Source organism: Blennius ocellaris (genome assembly GCF_963422515.1).
Source record: "Blennius ocellaris genome assembly, chromosome: 12".
Taxonomy (NCBI): domain Eukaryota; kingdom Metazoa; phylum Chordata; class Actinopteri; order Blenniiformes; family Blenniidae; genus Blennius; species Blennius ocellaris.
The window spans coordinates 3,620,415-3,640,955 of NC_137661.1; the positions used below are offsets into that span (position 1 = coordinate 3,620,415).

Genomic DNA, 20,541 nt, shown 5'->3' on the forward strand with positions numbered 1-20,541 from the left:
ATCAGGTCAGAGGATTAGCAGGGGTTAATGGAGTTGTAAAAAACAGGATAGTAACTGCACAGTAACTTTTCCAGCTGAGACCCTCACGTGGACCACATTTGTTCTCTACAGCCACATGATGCTTTACAGGCCATCAGCAGTGCTTCTTCTTTGTAATTGGAATTTACTGTCTGTACATGTACACTACATCAAGGATGTTAGCGCCGTTTGTATTGTGTGAATTTGAGATATGCTCTCATTAATATAAATATTGGTGGTTTGATTGATCTTTGAATGATTTTATCTACATTTCCTCAGTCGCTGCTCTGCAGCGATAAAGTCGAGCTGAACCGAATCAAAATGAACGAAGTGATTTGTACTTTTTAATTACACTGAATTAGCAAGGATACTAGACAACAACCTCTTTATTCAGACCTAATATCATTATTTAAAGAAGGCTTTGCCTTCCTGGCCTCCCTGATGGGTTAAGGGCCTGCTGACAGCCTTCTGTGCTCCGATTATCCCTGTACTGGGTCACCGCTGGGGGGGGGGGGGGGGGGGGGGCAGTGTGGGGGTGGCCAAGTGTCCGGCGGTGTGCTGCAAGCGCAGCTCTGCTGTTTGAGCTCTGAGAGCGCTGAGCTTGAGAGATCCCTGCATACGTCAGTGGCAGGGAAGACCTCAAATGCTAATCTTTAGCTTACACAACAGGAGCTCCCCAGATATTTTAGCGCTGCCGGAGCTCCGGGTCAGCCTGACCGGCTTAGCGGGCCTGAGGGACGCTCGGCCACCTCGCCTAAGCTGCAGCCGTGGTTCAGCTGCTCGCAGGTGTGAGGGTCAGAGTTTTCTTTTTAAAGGTTAGTTGCAAATAAAGAGTCAATGCTTGTACATGCTTTTTTTATATTTCCAGTATTACACACGCACGCACGCACGCACGCACGCACGCACACACACACACGCACACTTACTTAAATAATGCAGAAGCCACATGCAGCATGTTTGCTAACACTTGGCACTGTGGGGTTTGAGTCATAGACAAACAACGTTTGCACTGGTTCTGTTATAGTTTCAAGATGAGTGACGTTGCTCCCAGAGGTCAAACATTTTGACAGCGCAGTGAGTCCCAACATTTTCCTTGATTCATTTTCCCAGCATTTTTACCTTAGTAAACCACGGCAACACCACAATACCCTGTACAATTACAAAAAAAACATATAGTGAAGGAACCTCACAACACATTATACGTGAAATAGAGTTTCTTTGTTATATTCTGCGACGACGAGTTCTTCCTCTGAGGATAAATCCGTTGGGTCTACGCAGCCTCTTGGGGTGGTGGTATGGTGCCACTGCAGCTTGAACAGTTTCAAACTTTCAATTGCCAGTTTTTCACTGTAAAAGGTGGTTTCGGCTCTAAATTGTTCCGTTGCTTCAGTGAAGCCAATGTTACTGTCTTTGAACACTCCCGCTGCTCACACTTTTAATGTAAAAGCTTTAACTTGGTAGCTTTGTGAGATAAATGAATTAAATACAAATCAACCTATTTTAAGATCTTAAAAAAAAGTTATACTGCTTAAAATCAAGATGGCTTTGTGGCCCCCCCATGAGTCTTTGGCTGGGAATGGCTGACATAGAGAATTAAAACCAAGTTACATAAAGTCTCTTCATTGGTGCACTTTTTTATCACTTCATAACCTTGCCGGCTGCTTTGGGACGGACCTTTGCTATGTATTTAGAGCAGTTTAGCAGTTTAGTGTAGTAATTACCACATAAACAACCTTTACCAGCAGAGGCCTTCTAACTTGACATAATAGATTTCCTTCGTGTCATTCTGTAAATTGTGAATTGTAAGCATGGATTTGCTTTAAAATGTACTCTTGAGGAGCACTTGAGTTTGAGTTTTTCAAAATCTCACTGTAACATTATCTTCAGCAGAGTGAAGTGCAGCACAAAATGTCCATTTATTCAAAAGCAAAGCTCAACAAGTTTTCTTAACCAGGCTTGTATGTGATGTCTAATTATTCATTATTCTATACTTCTGTGTTTAATTATTTGTTGGAATCGCTTTGACATTAATGATTTTTACAGATATTGTTATCGTCTATTTCAGTTTCATGTTCTCATTTAATTGGTATTTCTATTTTTATTGATGCACCTTTGTGTTTTACCTTTCACCATGTTTATTTTATCTTTTTTATATAATATATAAGGAATAAAAAAGGAAAAAAGGGAACGAAAGAAAAAAAAAATATATGTGTGTATATATATATATATATATATATATATATATATATGTTTATACACACACACACACACATATATATATATAATGCCATATTGTAGCTCTACTGAGTCTTCATTGCAAAAATGTAATGGGGTGGACCTGTGTAAAAAAAATGTTTTGAATTATTTTTACATATGAAAAAGTGCAATATGAATAAATAGGACTGAGAAGACGAATGCACCAAGCCAATCATAAAGAGGGAGTTGGGCACTTGTTTTATAATCTGCACATTCTGCTTGAAATTTTTCATAACCATGAAACAAATGACTTCCAATGTTCCAACTACCATAACAAAATGCAGACGGAAGGAAGGAAACTTGTCCCCAGACTTTGTCTGATATGAGATACGAAGACTTGTGAAAACGTCTGCATCAGGACGTTTTGTTTAAGGCTTGTTTACTCACAGCTTCCAAATTTAAGAGGGCAGGCGTGGGCATCCATTGGGAAATCCTCCAGCTGCATGGGACATTCTGCTGAAATCGTGAGCCTGAAAGAAGAGGATCTAAAGTTAGATGTTGAACTGTGCAAAATGGGACATAATCATTATGATCACCCCCTTTCAAAAGCAAACATGTTCACATGCAATACATCATTGGATGGATTTCATGTTGGGCACAAACAACAACAAAAAAATCACACTTTGTCTTCATTGGTGTGTCCCAGGTTGTAAAAAGAACTGAGTTAAATAGCAAGTGTTCGAGCACAGAGCTCGGAGCGACCTTCTATGGGAAAATTACATTTTCAGAGGATAAATTGTGCCAATGTGGCGACGCAGAAGCGAAAGATCGTTGGTGGAAATCAGACTGAAAACTAATGAGCTCCCAAAGTGCAGTTGAAGTGCGTGTCGTGTTGACAGAGCCTTGTGCAATGCCTCCCTCTGCTGGCCGCGCCGGGGACTGCAGGACCTGCACAGAACTGGAGATAAACTCACTCTGCACGTGACAGTTTATTTTTTGTATCTCTGCTTTCACTTAACAAGTACTTTCAGAAATAAATATTCGGGGTTTTTTAATTTTTTTTTTTTTTAATTTTAAGTTTAACAATATTTAAAGTCAGACTTACACCGAAGGATTTAGAGCTAAAGCTCCAGAATAAATCAGTTTAGTGGGAAGTTAGTTTAGATAGTTTACGTGTTCAATCAGTTGCAGCAAATAGTTTTAAGGTGATCATCACGATGTCTGATGTTGTCTGGCACTGTGGCCAGTGGTCTCTCCTCAGAGTAAGAAGCCTCTGGTTTCACTCTGTGCACTTTAGTTTGCTCTTTTCAGAGCCCCAGCTTTCTTCTGCAAGCCAAAGACATGCAGGAAATGTTAACTGATGACTGTAATGTTCCTGTAGGTGTGTCTCACTATTTTGATAGAATAAACATACTAATACATTGTTGTAAGTGCAAATAATGGTATTGATACTGCCGGCAAACAACAGGCAATCTTTCTCCAGAACCATAGGAAATGGTGAAATGAATGGCAGAGCCAGTGCTGAAGCCACAGTCAAAAAACAAACATTTTTTTCCTTCTCGGGATAAAAATACACATAAAGGAGACGGCAGTCTTGTTATATATATATACATTTTGGTGCACGTTGGGTAGCCTCCACTGAGATCAACACGCTGCGACCCTTCCAGCACCGGTGGACTCAAGAGCTGAAGACAACTTCGTGGATGCCGGGGTGGCGACCCAGCTCAGACTGCCGCTGGAGCTCCTGCTTTCTCCCCAAAGCGTCAACGCCCTGGATGGTCGGCTGACTTCCCGGGTTACCGACTGCTCGACAACTCTCACCCTGGTCATCTCCGGGAACCACAGAGGGACTCTCCAGCAGCTGGTGATCCCTTCTCCAGTCACACCCCTCGTCCTGGGTTACCTGTGGCTGCACCAGCACAACCCACACCTCAACTGGAGGAGCTCATCGATCATCGGGTGGAGCCTCCAGTGTCACTCCCAGTGCCTCCGGTCTGCCGAGTCCATCTCCTGTTCCCGTTGTCCAGCTCTGGCTCCTCCTGATCTGGCTGTGGTTCCCTCGGAGTTTCATGAGCTGATGCCGGTCTTCAGCAAAGACCTAGCTCGGACTCTCCCTCCTCACCGGTCCTATGACTGCTCCATCGACCTGATTCCTGGGGCTCCGCTGCCGGCGGCACGCCTCTACAACACCTCACGTCCCGAGAAGGAGGCGATGGAGACGTACATCCAGTAGTCACTAGCTGCTGGCCTCATTCGCCCTTCCTCATTCCCAGTGGCAGGATTTTTCTTTAAGAAAAAAGACGCCACTCTCTGTCCCTGTATTGACTTCAAGGGCTTGAATGCCATCATCATAACCAACAGGTCACCTCTTCCCCTAATGGATCCCTCCTTCCAACCCCTCTGCGAGGCCCGGGTGTTTACCAAACTGAACCTTCGGAACGCATACCATCTCGTCTGGATCAGGGAAGGAGATGAATGGAAGACGGCGTTCAACACCCCGCTGGGACATTTCGAGTACCAGTTTGGTGCCATTTGGACTCGTTTTTGTTTATTTAGATGGCATCTTAGTTTTTTCTCGCTCACTGTTGGAGCATCGGGAACACGTGCGCCTGGTCCTCCAACGCCTCCTGGAAAACCAGCTGTATGTCAAGCTGGAAAAATGTGAGTTCCACTCCGCGCAGTACCTCGACTTCATCATTGCACAGGGACAACTCCGTCCGGACCCGGCCAAGATTCAAGCCGTCGTGGGGTGGCCCATCCCCATGACCCGGAAAGAGCTGTTGAGGTTCCTGGGGTGCACGTTAGCAGCCGGCCCCTTGCTGTGTCTAATGATTCTGTCCATGTAGGTGCTGAACAGAACCGGTGACAGAGGACAGCCCTGCCGGAGGCCAATGTGCACTGGGAACAGGTTCGACTGCCGGCAAGGCGAACCAAACTCCTGCTCCAGGCGTACAAGAACCAAACAGCCCTTAACCATTGGCCCCGGACTCCGTACTCCCAGAGCACCCCCCATAGGACGTCCCAAGAGAGGAGGTTGAATGCCTTCTGCACATCCCCAAAACACATGTGGACTAGTTGGGCATACTCCCATGAACCCTCGAGGACCTGGTGGAGGGTATAGAGCTGGTCCAGTGTTCCACCATCAGGAGAACCTGGTGGAGGGTATAGAGCTGGTCCAGTGTTCCACCATCAGGAGAACCTGGTGGAGGGTATAGAGCTGGTCCAGTGTTCCACCATCAGGAGCACCTGGTGGAGGGTATAGAGCTGGTCCAGTGTTCCACCAGCAGGAGAACCTGGTGGAGGGTATAGAGCTGGTCCAGTGTTCCACCACCAGGACGAAAACCGCATTGTTCCTCTTGGATCCGAGGTTCGACTAACGGCCGGACCCTCCTCTCCAGTACCCTGGAATAGACTTTCCCGGGGAGGCTGAGGAGTGTGATCCCTCTGTAGTTGGAACACACCCTCCGATCCCCCTTCTTAAAGAGAGGGACCACCACCCCGGTCTGCCAGTCCAGAGGTACTGTCCCCGCCCGCCACGCGATGTTGGGGAGACGAGTCAGCCACGACAGTCCCTGCACATCCAGAGACTTAAGGAACTCTGGGCGAATCTCATCCACTCCCGGTGCCTTGCCACCGAGGAGCTTCACAACAACCTCGGTGACTTCAGCTTGGGTAATGGATGAGTCCACCTCTGAGAACCCAGCCTCTGCTTCCTCAATGGAAGACGTGGTGGTGGGATTGAGGAGGTCCTCGAAGTATTCCTTCCACCGCCCAACGACATCCCCAGTTGAGGTCAACAGCTCCCCACTTCCACTGTAAACAGTGTTGGTGGAGAACTGCTTCCCCCGCCTGAGGCGCCGGACGGTTTGCCAGAATTTCAGAATAACAGAACTTCGCTTGGATTCAGATCGGGGAGGCCGTTCCTCCCAATCACCCCCTTCCAGGTCTCACTGTCATTGCCCACGTGGGCGTTGAAGTCCCCCAGGAGAACAATGGAGTCCCCAGTTGGAGCACTATCCAGAACCCCTCCCAGGGACTCCAAGAAGGTCAGGTACTCTGAACTGCTGTTTGGTCCATAGGCCGAGACAACAGCCAGAGACCTGTCCCCTACTTGAAGGCGTAGGGACGTGACCCTCTCATTCACTCTGGGGTTCCAGAGTCCAAGCTGTGAGTGGAGGCGAGCCCGACTATATCTAGACGGTATCTCACAAGCTCGGGCTCCTTCCCCCCCAGCAAAGTCACATTCCATGTCCCGAAAACCAGATTCTGTGTCTGGGGATCGGGTCGTCGAGGCCCCTGCCGTCGACTGCCACCCAATCCACATTGCACCCGACCTCTATGGCAGCCTCTGTGGGTGGTGGGCTCACAGGAGGAAGAGGAGGAGGGGCCCGCGTCGTCCCTTTGGGCTGAGTCTGGCCGGGTCCCGCGGTCAAGAGCCCGGCCACCAGGCGCTCACAAACGAGCTTCAACCCCAGGCCTGGCTCCAGGGTGTGGCTCCAGGGTGAGGCTCCAGGGTGAGGCTCCAGGGTGAGGCTCCAGGGTGGGGCCCCGGCTGCACCTCACTGGGCGACGTCTCTCCTCTCTTTCGATATTTGTCCATGGGGTGTGTTGAACTGCTTTTCGTCTGACCCGTCACCTGTTTGCCTTGGGAGACCCTACTGGGGGGCATAAAGCCCCACGACAACATAGCGCCAAGGTTCATTCGGGTGCTCAAACTCCCCCACCACGGTAAGGTAGCAGTTCAAGGGGGAGCTATGATCCAATATTCAAATGGAGGAAAATCAAGGATAAACTGGATTTGGGGCAATAAACTTTAACGAGACCATGTGGAAGTGTGGAAAAGTGGATAATATGACCTCTTTAAACAAGCTTTTAACAACAAAATGTCACACTCTGAGCCTGGATTTTGGACAAATGGGACAGTAACTGCAAACTGTCACACATTGTAAAGTTACAACGAGTCATTAATTTGATAATTAACAGAATATAGGTAAAGGTGTGTTTAACTGTCATCAGTTTAGCACTGCCTTTCAGTCTTGTAATGTTACTTTGCTATACAGTGATGACGTGAGTCACTGCTGAAACCTTTGCCCACCGCTAACAGTAAAGAGTAAATGTCTAAGAGCCAGATTAAAAATCAGACTAAACACTTCAGTAACTACCCATCAAACAAGCACAATATTTCATAAAGAAATTATATGCTACAACTTAATTTATCGCTTTATTAATGAAAAGAAGCAACACACAATTTTTTTTGTTCAAGGCATTCACAACTAATATTATAGAGTAGTGAATTTGAGAAAATAACTCTCCAGATGTCAGCAATAGTGTTTGAAGTCACTCTGGCGTCTCGTCTAGCCTCTGTTCAGTTGGAGAAGAAGAAAAAGCAGGTCACCTTGAACAAAACATGATGACAACTGATGCTTATGTCTCATAGTAAGAGCAAAACCGAGAGATGGATTTATGGAAGACTGGACAGAAAAGGGAGGGAAGCTCTTCACACGCTGAAGGAATTTCATAAAGGTGTCTTTGAAAATAAACTGATACAATGGAGCAGGACAGATCGGGTGCTTCACGGACTCCTGTTGGTATTATCTAGAAGTTAATGGCATCACTTTAAAATAATCATTAATAAACAGCACATCAATCATTCCAGTTTTACTAGTCTCATAATCCTGGGAGTCATTCGAGTGTGTACTTTGTCTATATTTTAACAAGGACAAGGAGAACCAGCACATGTTGAATCCCCCGCATTGAAAGAAAAACAGTCATTGGTAGAATCTCTTTGAGCTGGACGGATGAAAGTCTGGTCACCTTGATCAATCACTACAGTGAAGTCATGGACAAAAGTAGAATGATTGAATATGACATACCGTTTACAGGATACGCTTTATAAGTGCAGATAGAACAGTGGAGATAACTGTTGAAATCCACCATTGCTAAAAGTATCATATGAAGGTTTAAATGCATTTAATTCACACCTGGAGCAAAATAAAAAAAAAAATGTGTTTTATAAACGCAGTTATTTTACCACTCAGCCTGTGAAACTCCTCAATTGGACTCTGCATGATTGTCCACTGGGGGAGATGCAGAGTCCGTGAGTCGCTTATTGGAGTCTGCGGATCGGATAGCAATGTCGCGCTCCTGATCTGGGAAGAGAGGACGTTGAAGTCCTTTACAAACCATGAACGGCGACATCCCAGTGGCTGAGCAGGTGAGGGAGTTGTGGCCGTATTGGATCCATGCAAGGTGGGCGGTCCAGGATGAAGAGAGCTGCACAGCTATGCACCATTGAGCCGCCTCAAGGTTCTAGTTCGCTCGCTCTGTCTGGCCGTTGGTCTGGGGGTGATATCCAGAGGAGAGGCTGGCAGTCGCCCCCAGGGCCCAGCAGGAGTCTCCACACCCGGGAGACGAATTGAGGTCACCGGTCGACACAATGTTCATTGGAAGGCCGTGGAGCCTGAACACATGGAGGAACAGGAGGTGGCGGTCTCCTGGGCAATCGGCAACTTCTGGAGAGGGACGCAGTGGACGGACTTCAAAAAACGGTCCACTACGGTAAGGATGCTGGTGTTCCCATCAGAAGGGGGGAGCCCGGAGACGAAGTCCACGGTGATGTGGGACCAGGGCCGGCAGGGAATCGGCAGTGGTCGCAAGAGGCCTGCCGGAGGTTGATGGGAGGACTTACTGTGGGCACAGACGGAGCAGGCTGCAATGAACTCCTGAATGTCCCGGGCCATGCCAGGCCACCAGAAACCCGGTTTGGGGACCACAGGATCTCATCTCTGCTTTTTACAGATGATGTGGTTCTGCTGGCTCCATCGAACCAGGACCTACAGCGTGCACTGGCGCGGTTCGCAGCCGAGATTTAAACAGCTGGGATGAGGATCAGCACCTCTAAATCTGAGGTTCTGGACCAGAAAAAGGTGTCTTGCCCCCTCCAGGTCAGTGGAGTGCCCTTGTCCCAAGTGGAGGAGTTCAAGTATCCCGGGGTCTTGTTCACAATTGGGGGGAAGATGGAGCGTGAGATCTGCAGTTATGTGGTCGTTGTATCGGTCCGTCGTGGTGAAGAAGGAGCTGAGCCAAAAGACCAAGCTCTCGATTTACTGGTCGATCTTCGTTCCTACCCTCACCTCTGGTCATGAACTATGGGTCATGACCGAAAGAACCAGATCCCGGATACAAACGGCTGAAGTGAGCTTCCTCCGTAGGGTGGCTGGGCGTCACCCTTAGAGATAGGGGGAGGAGCTCAGTCACCCTTAGAGATAGGGGGAGGAGCTCAGTCACCCTTAGAGATAGGGGGAGGAGCTCAGTCACCCTTAGAGATAGGGTGAGGAGCTCAGTCACCCTTAGAGGTAGGGTGAGGAGCTCAGTCACCCTTAGAGATAGGGTGAGGAGCTCAGTCATCCTTAGAGATAGGGGGAGGAGCTCAGTCACCCTTAGAGATAGGGTGAGGAGCTCAGTCACCCTTAGAGATAGGGGGAGGAGCTCAGTCACCTTAGAGATAGGGTGAGGAGCTCAGTCATCCTTAGAGATAGGGGGAGGAGCTCAGTCACCCTTAGAGATAGGGGGAGGAGCTCAGTCACTCTTAGAGATAGGGGGAGGAGCTCAGTCACCAGGGAGGAGCTCAGTGTAGAGCCGCTGCTCCTCCACATCCAGAGGAGCAGCTGAGGAGGCTCAGGTACCTGTTTCAGATGTCCCTAGGGAGGTGTTCCATCATGTCCCTCTGGTAGGAGGCCTGAGGACAGACCTAGGACACCTGGAGGGACGATGTCTCTCTATGGCCTGGGAACTTCTTGGGGTGCCACCAGAAGAGCTGGAGGAAGAGTCTGGGGTGAGGGAAGTCTGGGCAACTCTGCTCAGACTGCTGCCTCCGGGACCCGGCCCCGGATAAGTGGAAGAAAAGGTGTATGGAAGGAGCTGCATTCAGAATCTGCTGTGTCTGTGTGAGCTGGACTGGCTCCGCCCACATGCCCATCTAGGGAAAAGTAGGAAGTACTTCCTCTTGTGGTGCCATGTGCCAGAGCAGAGCTGGCTGATTGTGGGAGGAGTCAAAGGGGAAGAGCCTACCTTGATTGTGATTGGCTGAACCCCCGATGACACTATAGAGGGTTTGATTCTGATTGGCTGCTTGGAGCAACACACTTTTTAAAACCTGGAACAACCAGTGAGAGAGAGGACACACTTTGTTCTCTTCTGGGACGTCTTGCAGGTGTGGAGACGATTAGTTCTGCTGGAAAACCAGCAGAAAGGGAATTTTGCATCATATGACCCCATTCATGTTACAGCTGTCACCGAGTTTGTTTTTTGATTGGACCTGGTTCTTCCCTTGCTGGGCTGAGGAGATTAGACACTGGAAAACAACAAAATCGTGTTCAAACAAAAATGGATGCCCTGAGTTTAATTTTAACTGTTGTTTCCTCATTTTCTGATCTTTTTTTTTATTTTTTTTGGTGGTTATTTTGCAAAGCTTTAAATTTTTGTTATTTTTCAAACATTACACAAATATATGGACATGTTTTGTTTTCCCCTCTCTTGAATGTTTTAAACTTAAAATACCAGATGTTACCTTTAAAAGGAAGGCATATTAATTATTAAAACAATGGATAACAAATGCTAGTGGTGTACTGTATCTTAAAGTCAGATAATATAATGCAGAAATTATTCTGTCATCATTACTGCTGATAGCAGCATCATTACTGGCAGAGAAGCTGCCTTCTGGGCTGATTTACTCACTAAAGGTGCATTATTAAAGAAGCGAGTGGGTACAAAGTGATAGCGAGGCCATCGGGGTGTTATTCCTTCTTTGCAGAGCTCTGACATTTTTCTGAGCATGACTAATATCCACAGTGGGACTTCAGAGAAAATGGGCAGCTTTAATTAGTCTGATACATACCAGAGTGGCTCCTTAATAAATCATCAGGACCGCAAAGGACAGAGCAGACTTGCAGCTACAAAAGAAGCTGACACAAAATGTTGTTGGGCTGCAGCTCGATGCTATTTCACAGGTGCAGCGTCGGTTCAGACTAACAGGACATCATGGTGACGCATTATGAAGCACATTGTTGTGTCATTCATCAGCTGCCTGTTTCCTGCAAGGGAGGTTTTCATGGTATCTGCATTTGTTCTCTGGAAAACTAAGGAAGGAAAAGGAGAGTAATGCATGCCTAAAATGTTTCTTTAATAATCTCGAAACACAAATGTATTAATGGCCCATCACAAACGTGTTTCTAATGGCTTGCAGCGTTGGCAAATGTGCTGTAGATTTGCAGCAATTTCAAAGTGAATGGATCAATAATAATTTTTGACATGCGGCCGTGTCCATCTTCCCCTCAACTTCCCTCTGCTAGTATTTGATTGTGAGGATTTATTGTCATGATAACATGATGACACAGCACTGGAATGGAAGCAGATGTAAATGAGATGGTTCTATCAAGAGGAGGCGTCTCTTTTGGCAGAGCGGAGCATGATGTACTTCTCACCCAGAAGCCATTCTGCATGCTGGCAATGAGAGGATGCAGGCGCTTTTACCTTGGAAAAAAATGAAGCACTTTTCAACTATTAAGGAAAGAGACTGCAAACAAGGTGTACTTCACACACGTCCATTTATACACCCTTTAAAGAGCCTGAACTCTCACTTGTGACGGCTTGCACTGAGCATTAACATGCAGAATAGGCTGTGCTGTCTCTCTTCTCAAAAAGCGGGTATCTGTAATGTGTCGGCAGTGTTGATAGTAGTTGATCACAGTGTGAGAAGGACACTGAGTGCTGGGTCGGCGCAAACACCGCGAGTCCCCCTGACCTCCTGCATACAGTGTGAGGACAACAGGATGATGCATCAATGCACCACGGAGACACGTCGTACGTGTGTGTGGGCTGTATTCATGCAGCAGGGGTCTTGAAAAACCATTACCAAAGAAGTACTACAGGCTGATGGAGGGTTTTAGTCCTCTCTCAGGTTTTAATTGGATTACACAATATGTCAAAGCAGCACAAGGCAGCTCTTTTGAATCAATTTTTAGTATGACAGATATGTAGAAAAAAATCAAAAAGGCTTGGATGAAAAGTTTACCTCATGGTGTAGAGGAGCGTCCCGTCGTCTTTCAGCCGCAGCAGCTTGTTGGGTGTCGTCATGTTGTGCGCTATTGACTTTTTCCCATTCAGGAAGAAAGTGTCAGGGGTCCAGATGTTACTGGCCAGCAGGTTGTTCAGGGGAAGCATCTCCATCGGACCTTTGAAGCAAAGCCGCTCATCTTTCCAGCTTTGACGAAAAAACACGTCTATAGTGTATTCCTGTGGGGAAACCAGTTTATTGTGATCAATACATGACCAGTAATGTTGACGCAGATCCTCGTTCGTCCAGGTTGGGAGGCGTCTCAATGACATCTGGACGTCTCACACCTTATCCAAGTCACTTCATCAGTTCATCAGTTGGTTAAAGGGCAAAACGTCTCAGACGATCTGGGAGCAGGTCCAGCTGACCAGATTCAGTTTGCACTGAGGTGGCCAGTAAGGGGACACATTTCATCACTTTGTGGAAAGTAGACTGAGACAACCTGATTATCCTAAGAAACCACACATTGTTTCAGTCGGTAGCACTAGTTCCACTCAGGGTCATTTACTCTGTGTCAATGTTTTTCAGAAACTCCAATGTCCTTCCACGGGGTGAATATGACAGAGTGGCAAGCTGTCCAGGGTGTACCTTACTGTTTCCCCAGGGTGACTGGCAGCACCTGATAATCCAAAGTTGGACAGAACAGTATAGAATACGTATGAAGAACTGTTTTTTAATTATATAGAAGAGTTTGTATTCATGCTAGAGGCAAAACCTATTGTGTTTCTCTGTACCTTTAGGCATATACACATTTGCTTATTATTGGTTCTTCAGATAAAATTGAGTTGAATCCCATGAAATGGGGTTTGAAAATACGGAAATGTCAGAATTAGTAAGGAAACTTTTGACAAAAAAGCCAGAATCCATAATTGTTATACTGTAAGAGGAAAGTGTGCGCCATCAATGAGACGAAATAACAGGCTGAAATTAATGCAATAACTCTTTCAATAAGAAAGCTAGATTACACAATGTATTCATAGTTTTGGTAGTGCTTGTTAGAGCAAAAGCTCCCAACCCCTGTGGTCTTCGACCTATTGGGGATCTTCCATTTTAATTCCACCTATTTCTCTATGTCTATAAGAATGGGCGTGTCCACCTGTCATCTTTATAGAGGCTATTTTAGGAAAAGTATTGTCAGATTTTCAGTCTTAAAGATGAACAACAATAAGAAAACTGAATGTATTTGCTTTTTGTACATTTTTAAAACACTTGTGTAAAACATATGTGGTTAAATTCTGGATAGCAAACACCTTTCATATTAGTAAAAAGCAGCACTTACCATCTCAGTGTCAGAGACCGGACCAAAGCTTGTGACGAAGATGTTGGTTTTGATCTCAGTCACCTTCTCTGTAAAAATACAATGAACACACTGAGCCTCCGAGGTCACGCGATCGCTGATCAGAGCAGCAGCTTGACACATACAATACATGTTTATAAGTCCAATTTCACAACCTGAGAAACCTAATTCACAACCTAATATAGAATCAAAGAATGTCCTTTTTGTGCACAGTGTTGACTTTCTGTAGGAATCAGTCTGTCTTTAGTCCAAGTTTCAGAGTTTGTTTGTAACTAGAAGTAAAAAGTGGCTTCAGTATTTGTGTTCGTTGTTTCTATCTACCAGTGTTGGACCCTGCTGGTTCTCGTTCTTTCGATGAACAAAGGACAAACGAGACAATATAGAGACTGATGAAAAGGTGATTTTCCAAATTCTGATATCTTGGTTTAGGCTGTTCATGGGCTAATATGAATAAATACAACTGCAACATATACAGACGTGCCTCAGATGTGATGACAGTGTTATGACATGTTATGTTATGATTGTCTTTGGTATATTTTGATCTTTGAGATATTTTTTAAAAACAAAATGTTGCAGTATGTGTCTTCAAGCCATTTCAATAAAGGCCAAACATTCAGTCATTCAGTGCAGCGGCAAGAGCCCATTCTGTGATTTTAACAGTACATAACACTGAGATAAAGAAAAAAAAAGTTAAGGTTCATGCTCAGATTGTACTACTTCAGTAATCAGGAACACATGATCATGTGCGACATGACATGGCAATCATCGCCACATGCTGTAGAATTGGGTGAACTGGTGTGAGGAGATGTTGGAATTATTTTAGGACCAGGAAAGAAAGAAAAAATGATGCCGGTTTATAAAAAAAAGAAAGGAAAAGTTCTGATCTGGTGACATCTAGTGGGCATATCAAAAATCACAGGAAGAAGCACAAGTTAAAGAAAAGTTTGTTGTTGTTTTTGAAGAAAAAACAGATTAAGAAAAGGGCGGTGTGTGTGTGTCTGTATGTGTATGTGTGAGGGGGGGGGGGGGCACATTTGAATTAAAGTAGATTCACTTAGACAGTGAAACATTGAGACTTTGCTTCAAATTAATTAACACATGAATGTAATGAAAGCATTAATGACAAAAGTATCTCCAGGTTTTATCAGTCGGGCTCTTTTTATACAGACTACATCTCTGTTTGCCACATGCAGACTTCCCATCCCTCCTTCACACTGAGATCTCTTCAGTCACATCAGAACAATGAAGCTGCTCTTTGACTGAGAACATCAAGGTCTCCTGCACTTCCATGTTGGTGTGCTGCCAATATATCACGCATGTCCTCATAGGAGACGAGCATCTGGGGCTTTTCTCCCTGTTGAATGGAATAAATGGGCACACCTCCAAGTCCAGGGCGGAGTCTGTTGTCATATCCATCCAACAGTCCATCCAGGATGCGGGTGAATTGAATATTGTGATGTTGTTGTTTAATTCGGCCTCTTTGGGAGTTCCAGTTACTTCCTGGGAGAGGCTGGGAAGCATCAATGGTCCGAGCAAAGAACACAAAGTCATTGTGAGTTTATTAAAAGCTTTGAATTATGCAGACTGCACCTTTGCAGGGTCCTTGAGGCACAAGCAGCCAGTTCCTTACCTCAGACAGCAGGTGATGCTCACAAGCAAGACACACGACCAAAGACGTCTCATTGCAAAGCTGTGGCACATTCCATCTCCCATTCCTGGAGGGAGGAGGGAGGAGAGAGAGAGAGAGAGAGAGAGAGAGAGAGAGAGAGAGAGCGAGAGAGAGCGAGAGAGAGAGAGAGAGAGAGAGAGAGAGAGCGAGAGAGCGAGAGAGAGAGAGAGAGAGAGAGAGAGAGAGAGAGAGAGAGAGCGAGAGAGAGCGAGAGCGAGCGAGAGAGAGCGAGAGCGAGAGAGAGAGAGAGAGAGAGAGAGCGAGAGAGAGAGAGAGCGAGAGAGAGAGAGAGCGAGAGAGAGAGAGAGCGAGAGAGAGATTTTTTTAAAATATTTTTTGCCTTAAAAATACATTTACATTTCATAACGATATTTACATATTATTACATTATTACGTATTTAGCCACTGTGGATCATTGGGACTTCATTAGCAGTAAAAGTGACTATTAAAAACTTGAAGACAAAGAGGGACAAAAAGACATAAAGGGAGACAGGCAGGAGGGAGGAGAAACAAACAAACTGACCGAGGGAGAAAGACTGAAATGGATCATTTTTGATTTTTAAAAATTACCTTATGTACATATAATTACAGGGTGGGGAAAATAAAACATTTATCTTCTGCAGTTCGAGATCGCATGCTGCTGGAGCCAAAACCTACTAACTATTAAATACAGGACTCACCCTCCAGCCACCAAAGAAACAAACAGTCACATATGTTCATATTCTCACCAGGGAGCCATTTATAGTCACCAATCAACCTCACGTGCTGTAGAAGTAAAGGCAGAGAACATCCACGTTTGCACAGGAGAACATGAAAACTCCCAACACAGACATGCCCAGCAGGAATTTGAAACCCTGACAGGTTTGCTTTATGAATGAACAACAGTGCCAACCACTGTGCCACCCTGCAGCCCAGGAAAATACAACTAAGAGAAAAGTGATTAGAGGGCCCCGTTAGAAGAAGTTACTACAACAACTGCACACTTCAGTAATTGTTTCTGATCATCTTCAAGTGATTTTGAATTGACAACCTAACTAAATATTGAACTTAATGTTCAAATGTACAAAAACCAGTGTCACAGCCACAGTTTCCACCTGTGTTCTCATGCCTTGCAAGACAACATCTGGGAGCTGTGCTGGCCAGTGAGTGACCTTTAGACAAACTAAAATGCGGATCACGCAAAGCCTTAAGTTTTTCCTCCATGTGTGGTGAGCTCTGCAGCCCCATCCATTCCACTGCCGCCCGTCAGATTCCACTAATTAAGTTGAATTGAGTGTCGGAGCCTTGTACCCATAGCCTAAATGTTCCCCGCAAGATTCCTCTCCATTCGGGTGTGCGGCGCAGCGCGGCGCGCTCCGGTGTGCGCACCTTGCGCTGCATCCCTCACGGCCACGGCGCACGACAGCCCTTGTGACGGAGGAGGGGAGGGAGGGAGGGAGGGAGGTCGGTCGGTCGGGAGTGGAAGTGTGTCTTTTCTCCCTGCCTATCTTCCAGGTTGGGCCCGGTTGGGCCCCCCACCCCCCGGGGGGTTAACAGCCAGTGCCTGAAGGCAGAGCGTCGGCGCGCCGGCCTCTGCCGCACAAAACCCCGCTTACCACACAAGACGATGCGCAGTCAAACTTCTCCGCCTGACGTCTCAAACGCAGATTACCGAGCTCGGTATTCGGGCATCAATTCCGGGGAACGCCGCCTCCATCCGACGATCGGAAGGAAAAGAAAAGAAAAAAAAATCCGGTATGGGCGAACAGAAGCGGGGAGATGAGAGGGTCAGTTCTCCCAACACTTCTGCTGCTGGACCATCCTTCAGTAGCCTCCTGGAGCAACACGACGATATCCAGCTGTGTATCCGAGGCGCAGGCGAGGCAGGAGCAGAAAGAAAGAGAAAACATGCACCGGAGTTTGTGAGACAATCGAGCAGGCGAGCGAGCAGCAGGGGAAAGAGGCAGGAGGAGAAAGAGGCAGGAGGAGAAAGAGGCAGGAGGAGAAAGAGGCAGCAGGGGAAAGAGGCGGGAGGATGCGTGGTCGGAGAGTGGAGGAGGGATGCTGGAGAGGCAGGGAGGGGAGGGTGGGAGGAGGGCAGAGGAATCTCTATGGAAGTATCTGGAGTAACAGTGACTGCAATCCGAAAAGGAATCGATTTCACACACTGTTCTTTAACAGCAAAACACTCCTTCCAGGAATAAATCAGCTTAATATCTCTGCAGTCTGGTGTGGGGGGTCATATCTCATGTGATCCCTCACATGTGAAAAGATTTGACTGTATTATATCATGTCAATGAAATCCCTCAAAACACAGTTTACTGCAGGCTTCAGTGGGATTTTGAGTCTAGAATCAAACTGTCCAAAGCATGTACAACGTGCAGTAGTAGTAGTAGTAGTAGTAGTAGTAGTAGTAGTAGTAGTAGTAGTAGTAGTAGTAGTAGTAGTAGTAGTAGTAGTACAGTGTTCACTCAGCAGGGATGGAGGTCAGGGTCTGCGGACACCATCACCTGAGATGACGCTCCCTCTGCAGGTGGAGGAAATCTTGTTCAAGTTCTCCTGGGATGTTATCCAGGTGTGATGAGGGAGGATACTGAGATCAAGCCCAGCCTCCCCTGTGCTTATGAAGTCAGCTTTATTTGTCAAATGTGCCGAATGCATGGCATACAGCCCAGATGAAATTCCGGTCCTCTCAGACCCACAGTGCACAGCGTAATAATATATTAGGAACAATTATAAGACTTAAAATCTATACATCTAAAATCTATGCACCTTATAAACATATAAACAGTATGTTATCAAGATTGGGTCATGACATGAATGAGATCTCACCCCTCACCTCATGTAGCTTGGAGGTTCGGTGAGAGACACAGCCAGCTGCTCCACTCCTTCACAGCAACATGAGCACATTCAAGGTTTTAGCCCCGCTCCTAATGGCTGCGGTGATATGGAGGTCTAAAGTCACATGGCACGCACAAGTCTTATTCAACACTACAAAGACAGCACACATGATATTAGTCTTTATTAAACCTCCATGTGATTCTTGGCCACAATGATCAGTTCTTGATGATTCAGGCCACCAGAGGTGAAGTCGCTGCCTTGAACAGGTCATATAGTTTTACCTACATGATGCTTGTCAACACTGTAACTTAAGCCACTTCAACCTGGATACAACATGATATTTTTTTAACCATCAAAAAATGTGTTTTGTAGTCTGGTAAAGGACCCTTTAGGTTTTTTTTTTATATACTCCTGTGCCGTTGTGAGAACAGCCGTGACCCACCTGAGAGGACGTTGCTGATGTGAGACGCTGGTCCAGATACATCTTACCCCCTTTTACCCTACATTGGTCTGTTTCTATTTGGAACTCTTTGTTTCACTTGCAGTAATTGACTGAGCAATGCCACAGATGTTGATCTGGTTACTAAACTCTGTGTCCTCCAGACTTGTTTATTTCAGAACGACGGAGCTGAATCCATTCTGCCTCAATCACAACATGCTCTGTAAGAACAGAATGGACTAAACAGACTGGAACCTGCAGGCAATCATATGTCACAATTTCATCTATTTGTCTAATACTGCCTTACCTTTGGAACTCTTTGAAGCTATATATGTAAAATATTACTAAAGGTCATAAAAAACACATATAAGCAGACAATTAATACCTTTTTTCCAAACAAGCAGTATTGAAGACTTTAAAGGAGTCATATTGTCCAGCTTTTCAACACTTTCACATGGTTTTGACTGGTCTCTGTTCTGGTCCTGTTAGATCTCAGTGCTGCTTTTGATACTATTGATCAGAACATCCTGTTACAGAGGCTAGAACACATCATGATCAGAACATCCTGTTACAGAGGCTAGAACACATCATGATCAGAACATCCTGTTACAGAGGCTAGAACACATCATGATCAGAACATCCTGTTACAGAGGCTAGAACACATCATGATCAGAACATCCTGTTACAGAGGCTAGAACACATCATGATCAGAACATCCTGTTTCAGAGGCTAGAACATCATCGGGCTTAAAGGTACGGTACTAAACTGGTTCTGATCATATTTATCAGGCAGGTTCCACTTTGTTCATGTTCACGATAACTCTTCAGTCCAGACTGAGGTTAAACATGTAGTTCCACAGGGTTCTGTCTTAGGTACCATACTTTACTTTATACATGCTTCCTGTAGGGAATATCATTAAAAAAACACTCCATTAACTTCCATTGTTATGCAGATGACACACAAATCTATTTATCTATGAAACCTGATGATAATAACCAACTTTCTAAACCAGAAGCTTGTTTTAAAGATATAAAAGATTGGATGAGTTGGAATTTCCTGCTCCTGAACTCAGATAAAACGGAAAATTATTACATTTGGGCCAAAACATCTGAGAGACAAATGCTCTAAAGATGTAGTCACACTGGATGGTATTACTTTGACCTGCAGTACCACTGTGAGGAACCTGGGAGTTGTTTTTGACCAGGATTTATTCTTTAACTCACATTAAACAAATCTGAAGGACTGTCTTTTTTCACCTACGCAAAATCTCCAAAATTAGAAACATGCGGACTCAGAGTGATGCCGAAAAACTAATCCAGGCGTCTGTTACTTGGAGAGTAGACTATTGTAACTCCCTATTATCAGGATGTCCAAATAACTGCTTACAAAGTCTTCAATTGATTCAAAATGCTGCAGCGAGAGTCCTGACAAGGACGAGCGTAAGAGATCACTTCACTCCAATACTAACCTTGCTTCATTGGCTCCCTGTTAAATCTAGAGTATAATTTAAAATCCTTATTCTAACCTATAAAGCTCTTAACAAGCATCTTATCTTAAAGAACTGTTAGTCCCGTATCTCCCCAGAAGAACTCTAGGTTCTCAGTACTGCCCCCTGGAGGTTCCTAGGGTTTTCTACAGAACTCTAGGTTCTCAGTACTGCCCCCTGGAGGTTCCTAGGGTTTCTACAGAACTCTAGGTTCTCAGTACTGCCCCCTGGAGGTTCCTAGGGTTTCTACAGAACTCTAGGTTCTCAGTACTGCCCCCTGGAGGTTCCTAGGGTTTCTACAGAACTCTAGGTTCTCAGTACTGCCCCCTGGAGGTTCCTAGGGTTTCTACAGAACTCTAGGTTCTCAGTACTGCCCCCTGGAGGTTCCTAGGGTTTCTAACAGTAGAATGGAGGCAGAACCCAGTAGAATGGAGGCAGAACCTTCAGTTCTCCAGCTCCGTCTTGTGGAACCAGATCAGTTTCAGTTAGGAGGCTGAAATGG

The 20,541-nt window shown here is 45.7% G+C and overlaps 2 protein-coding genes across 2 annotated transcripts in view; one reads left to right on the forward strand and one right to left on the reverse strand.

Moving 5' to 3' along the window:
* gabra5 (gamma-aminobutyric acid type A receptor subunit alpha5) overlaps nucleotides 1-17,062 on the reverse strand; it is a gene marked incomplete at its 3' end in the record, with an annotated part of 45,931 nt that extends 28,869 nt beyond the window's left edge. Inside the window, 7 exon segments of the mRNA XM_080505921.1 lie at nucleotides 2,662-2,744; nucleotides 12,287-12,507; nucleotides 13,608-13,675; nucleotides 15,006-15,075; nucleotides 15,078-15,135; nucleotides 15,256-15,340; nucleotides 16,890-17,062. Coding sequence (XP_080362047.1) covers nucleotides 2,662-2,744; nucleotides 12,287-12,507; nucleotides 13,608-13,675; nucleotides 15,006-15,075; nucleotides 15,078-15,135; nucleotides 15,256-15,338 — 583 coding nt within the window. The 5' untranslated portion in view covers nucleotides 15,339-15,340; nucleotides 16,890-17,062.
* The window catches only part of gabrb3 (gamma-aminobutyric acid type A receptor subunit beta3), a gene marked incomplete at both ends in the record, with an annotated part of 93,615 nt that overhangs the window by 20,910 nt on the left and 52,164 nt on the right, over nucleotides 1-20,541 (forward strand). The gene's annotated exons all lie outside the window — the stretch shown is intronic.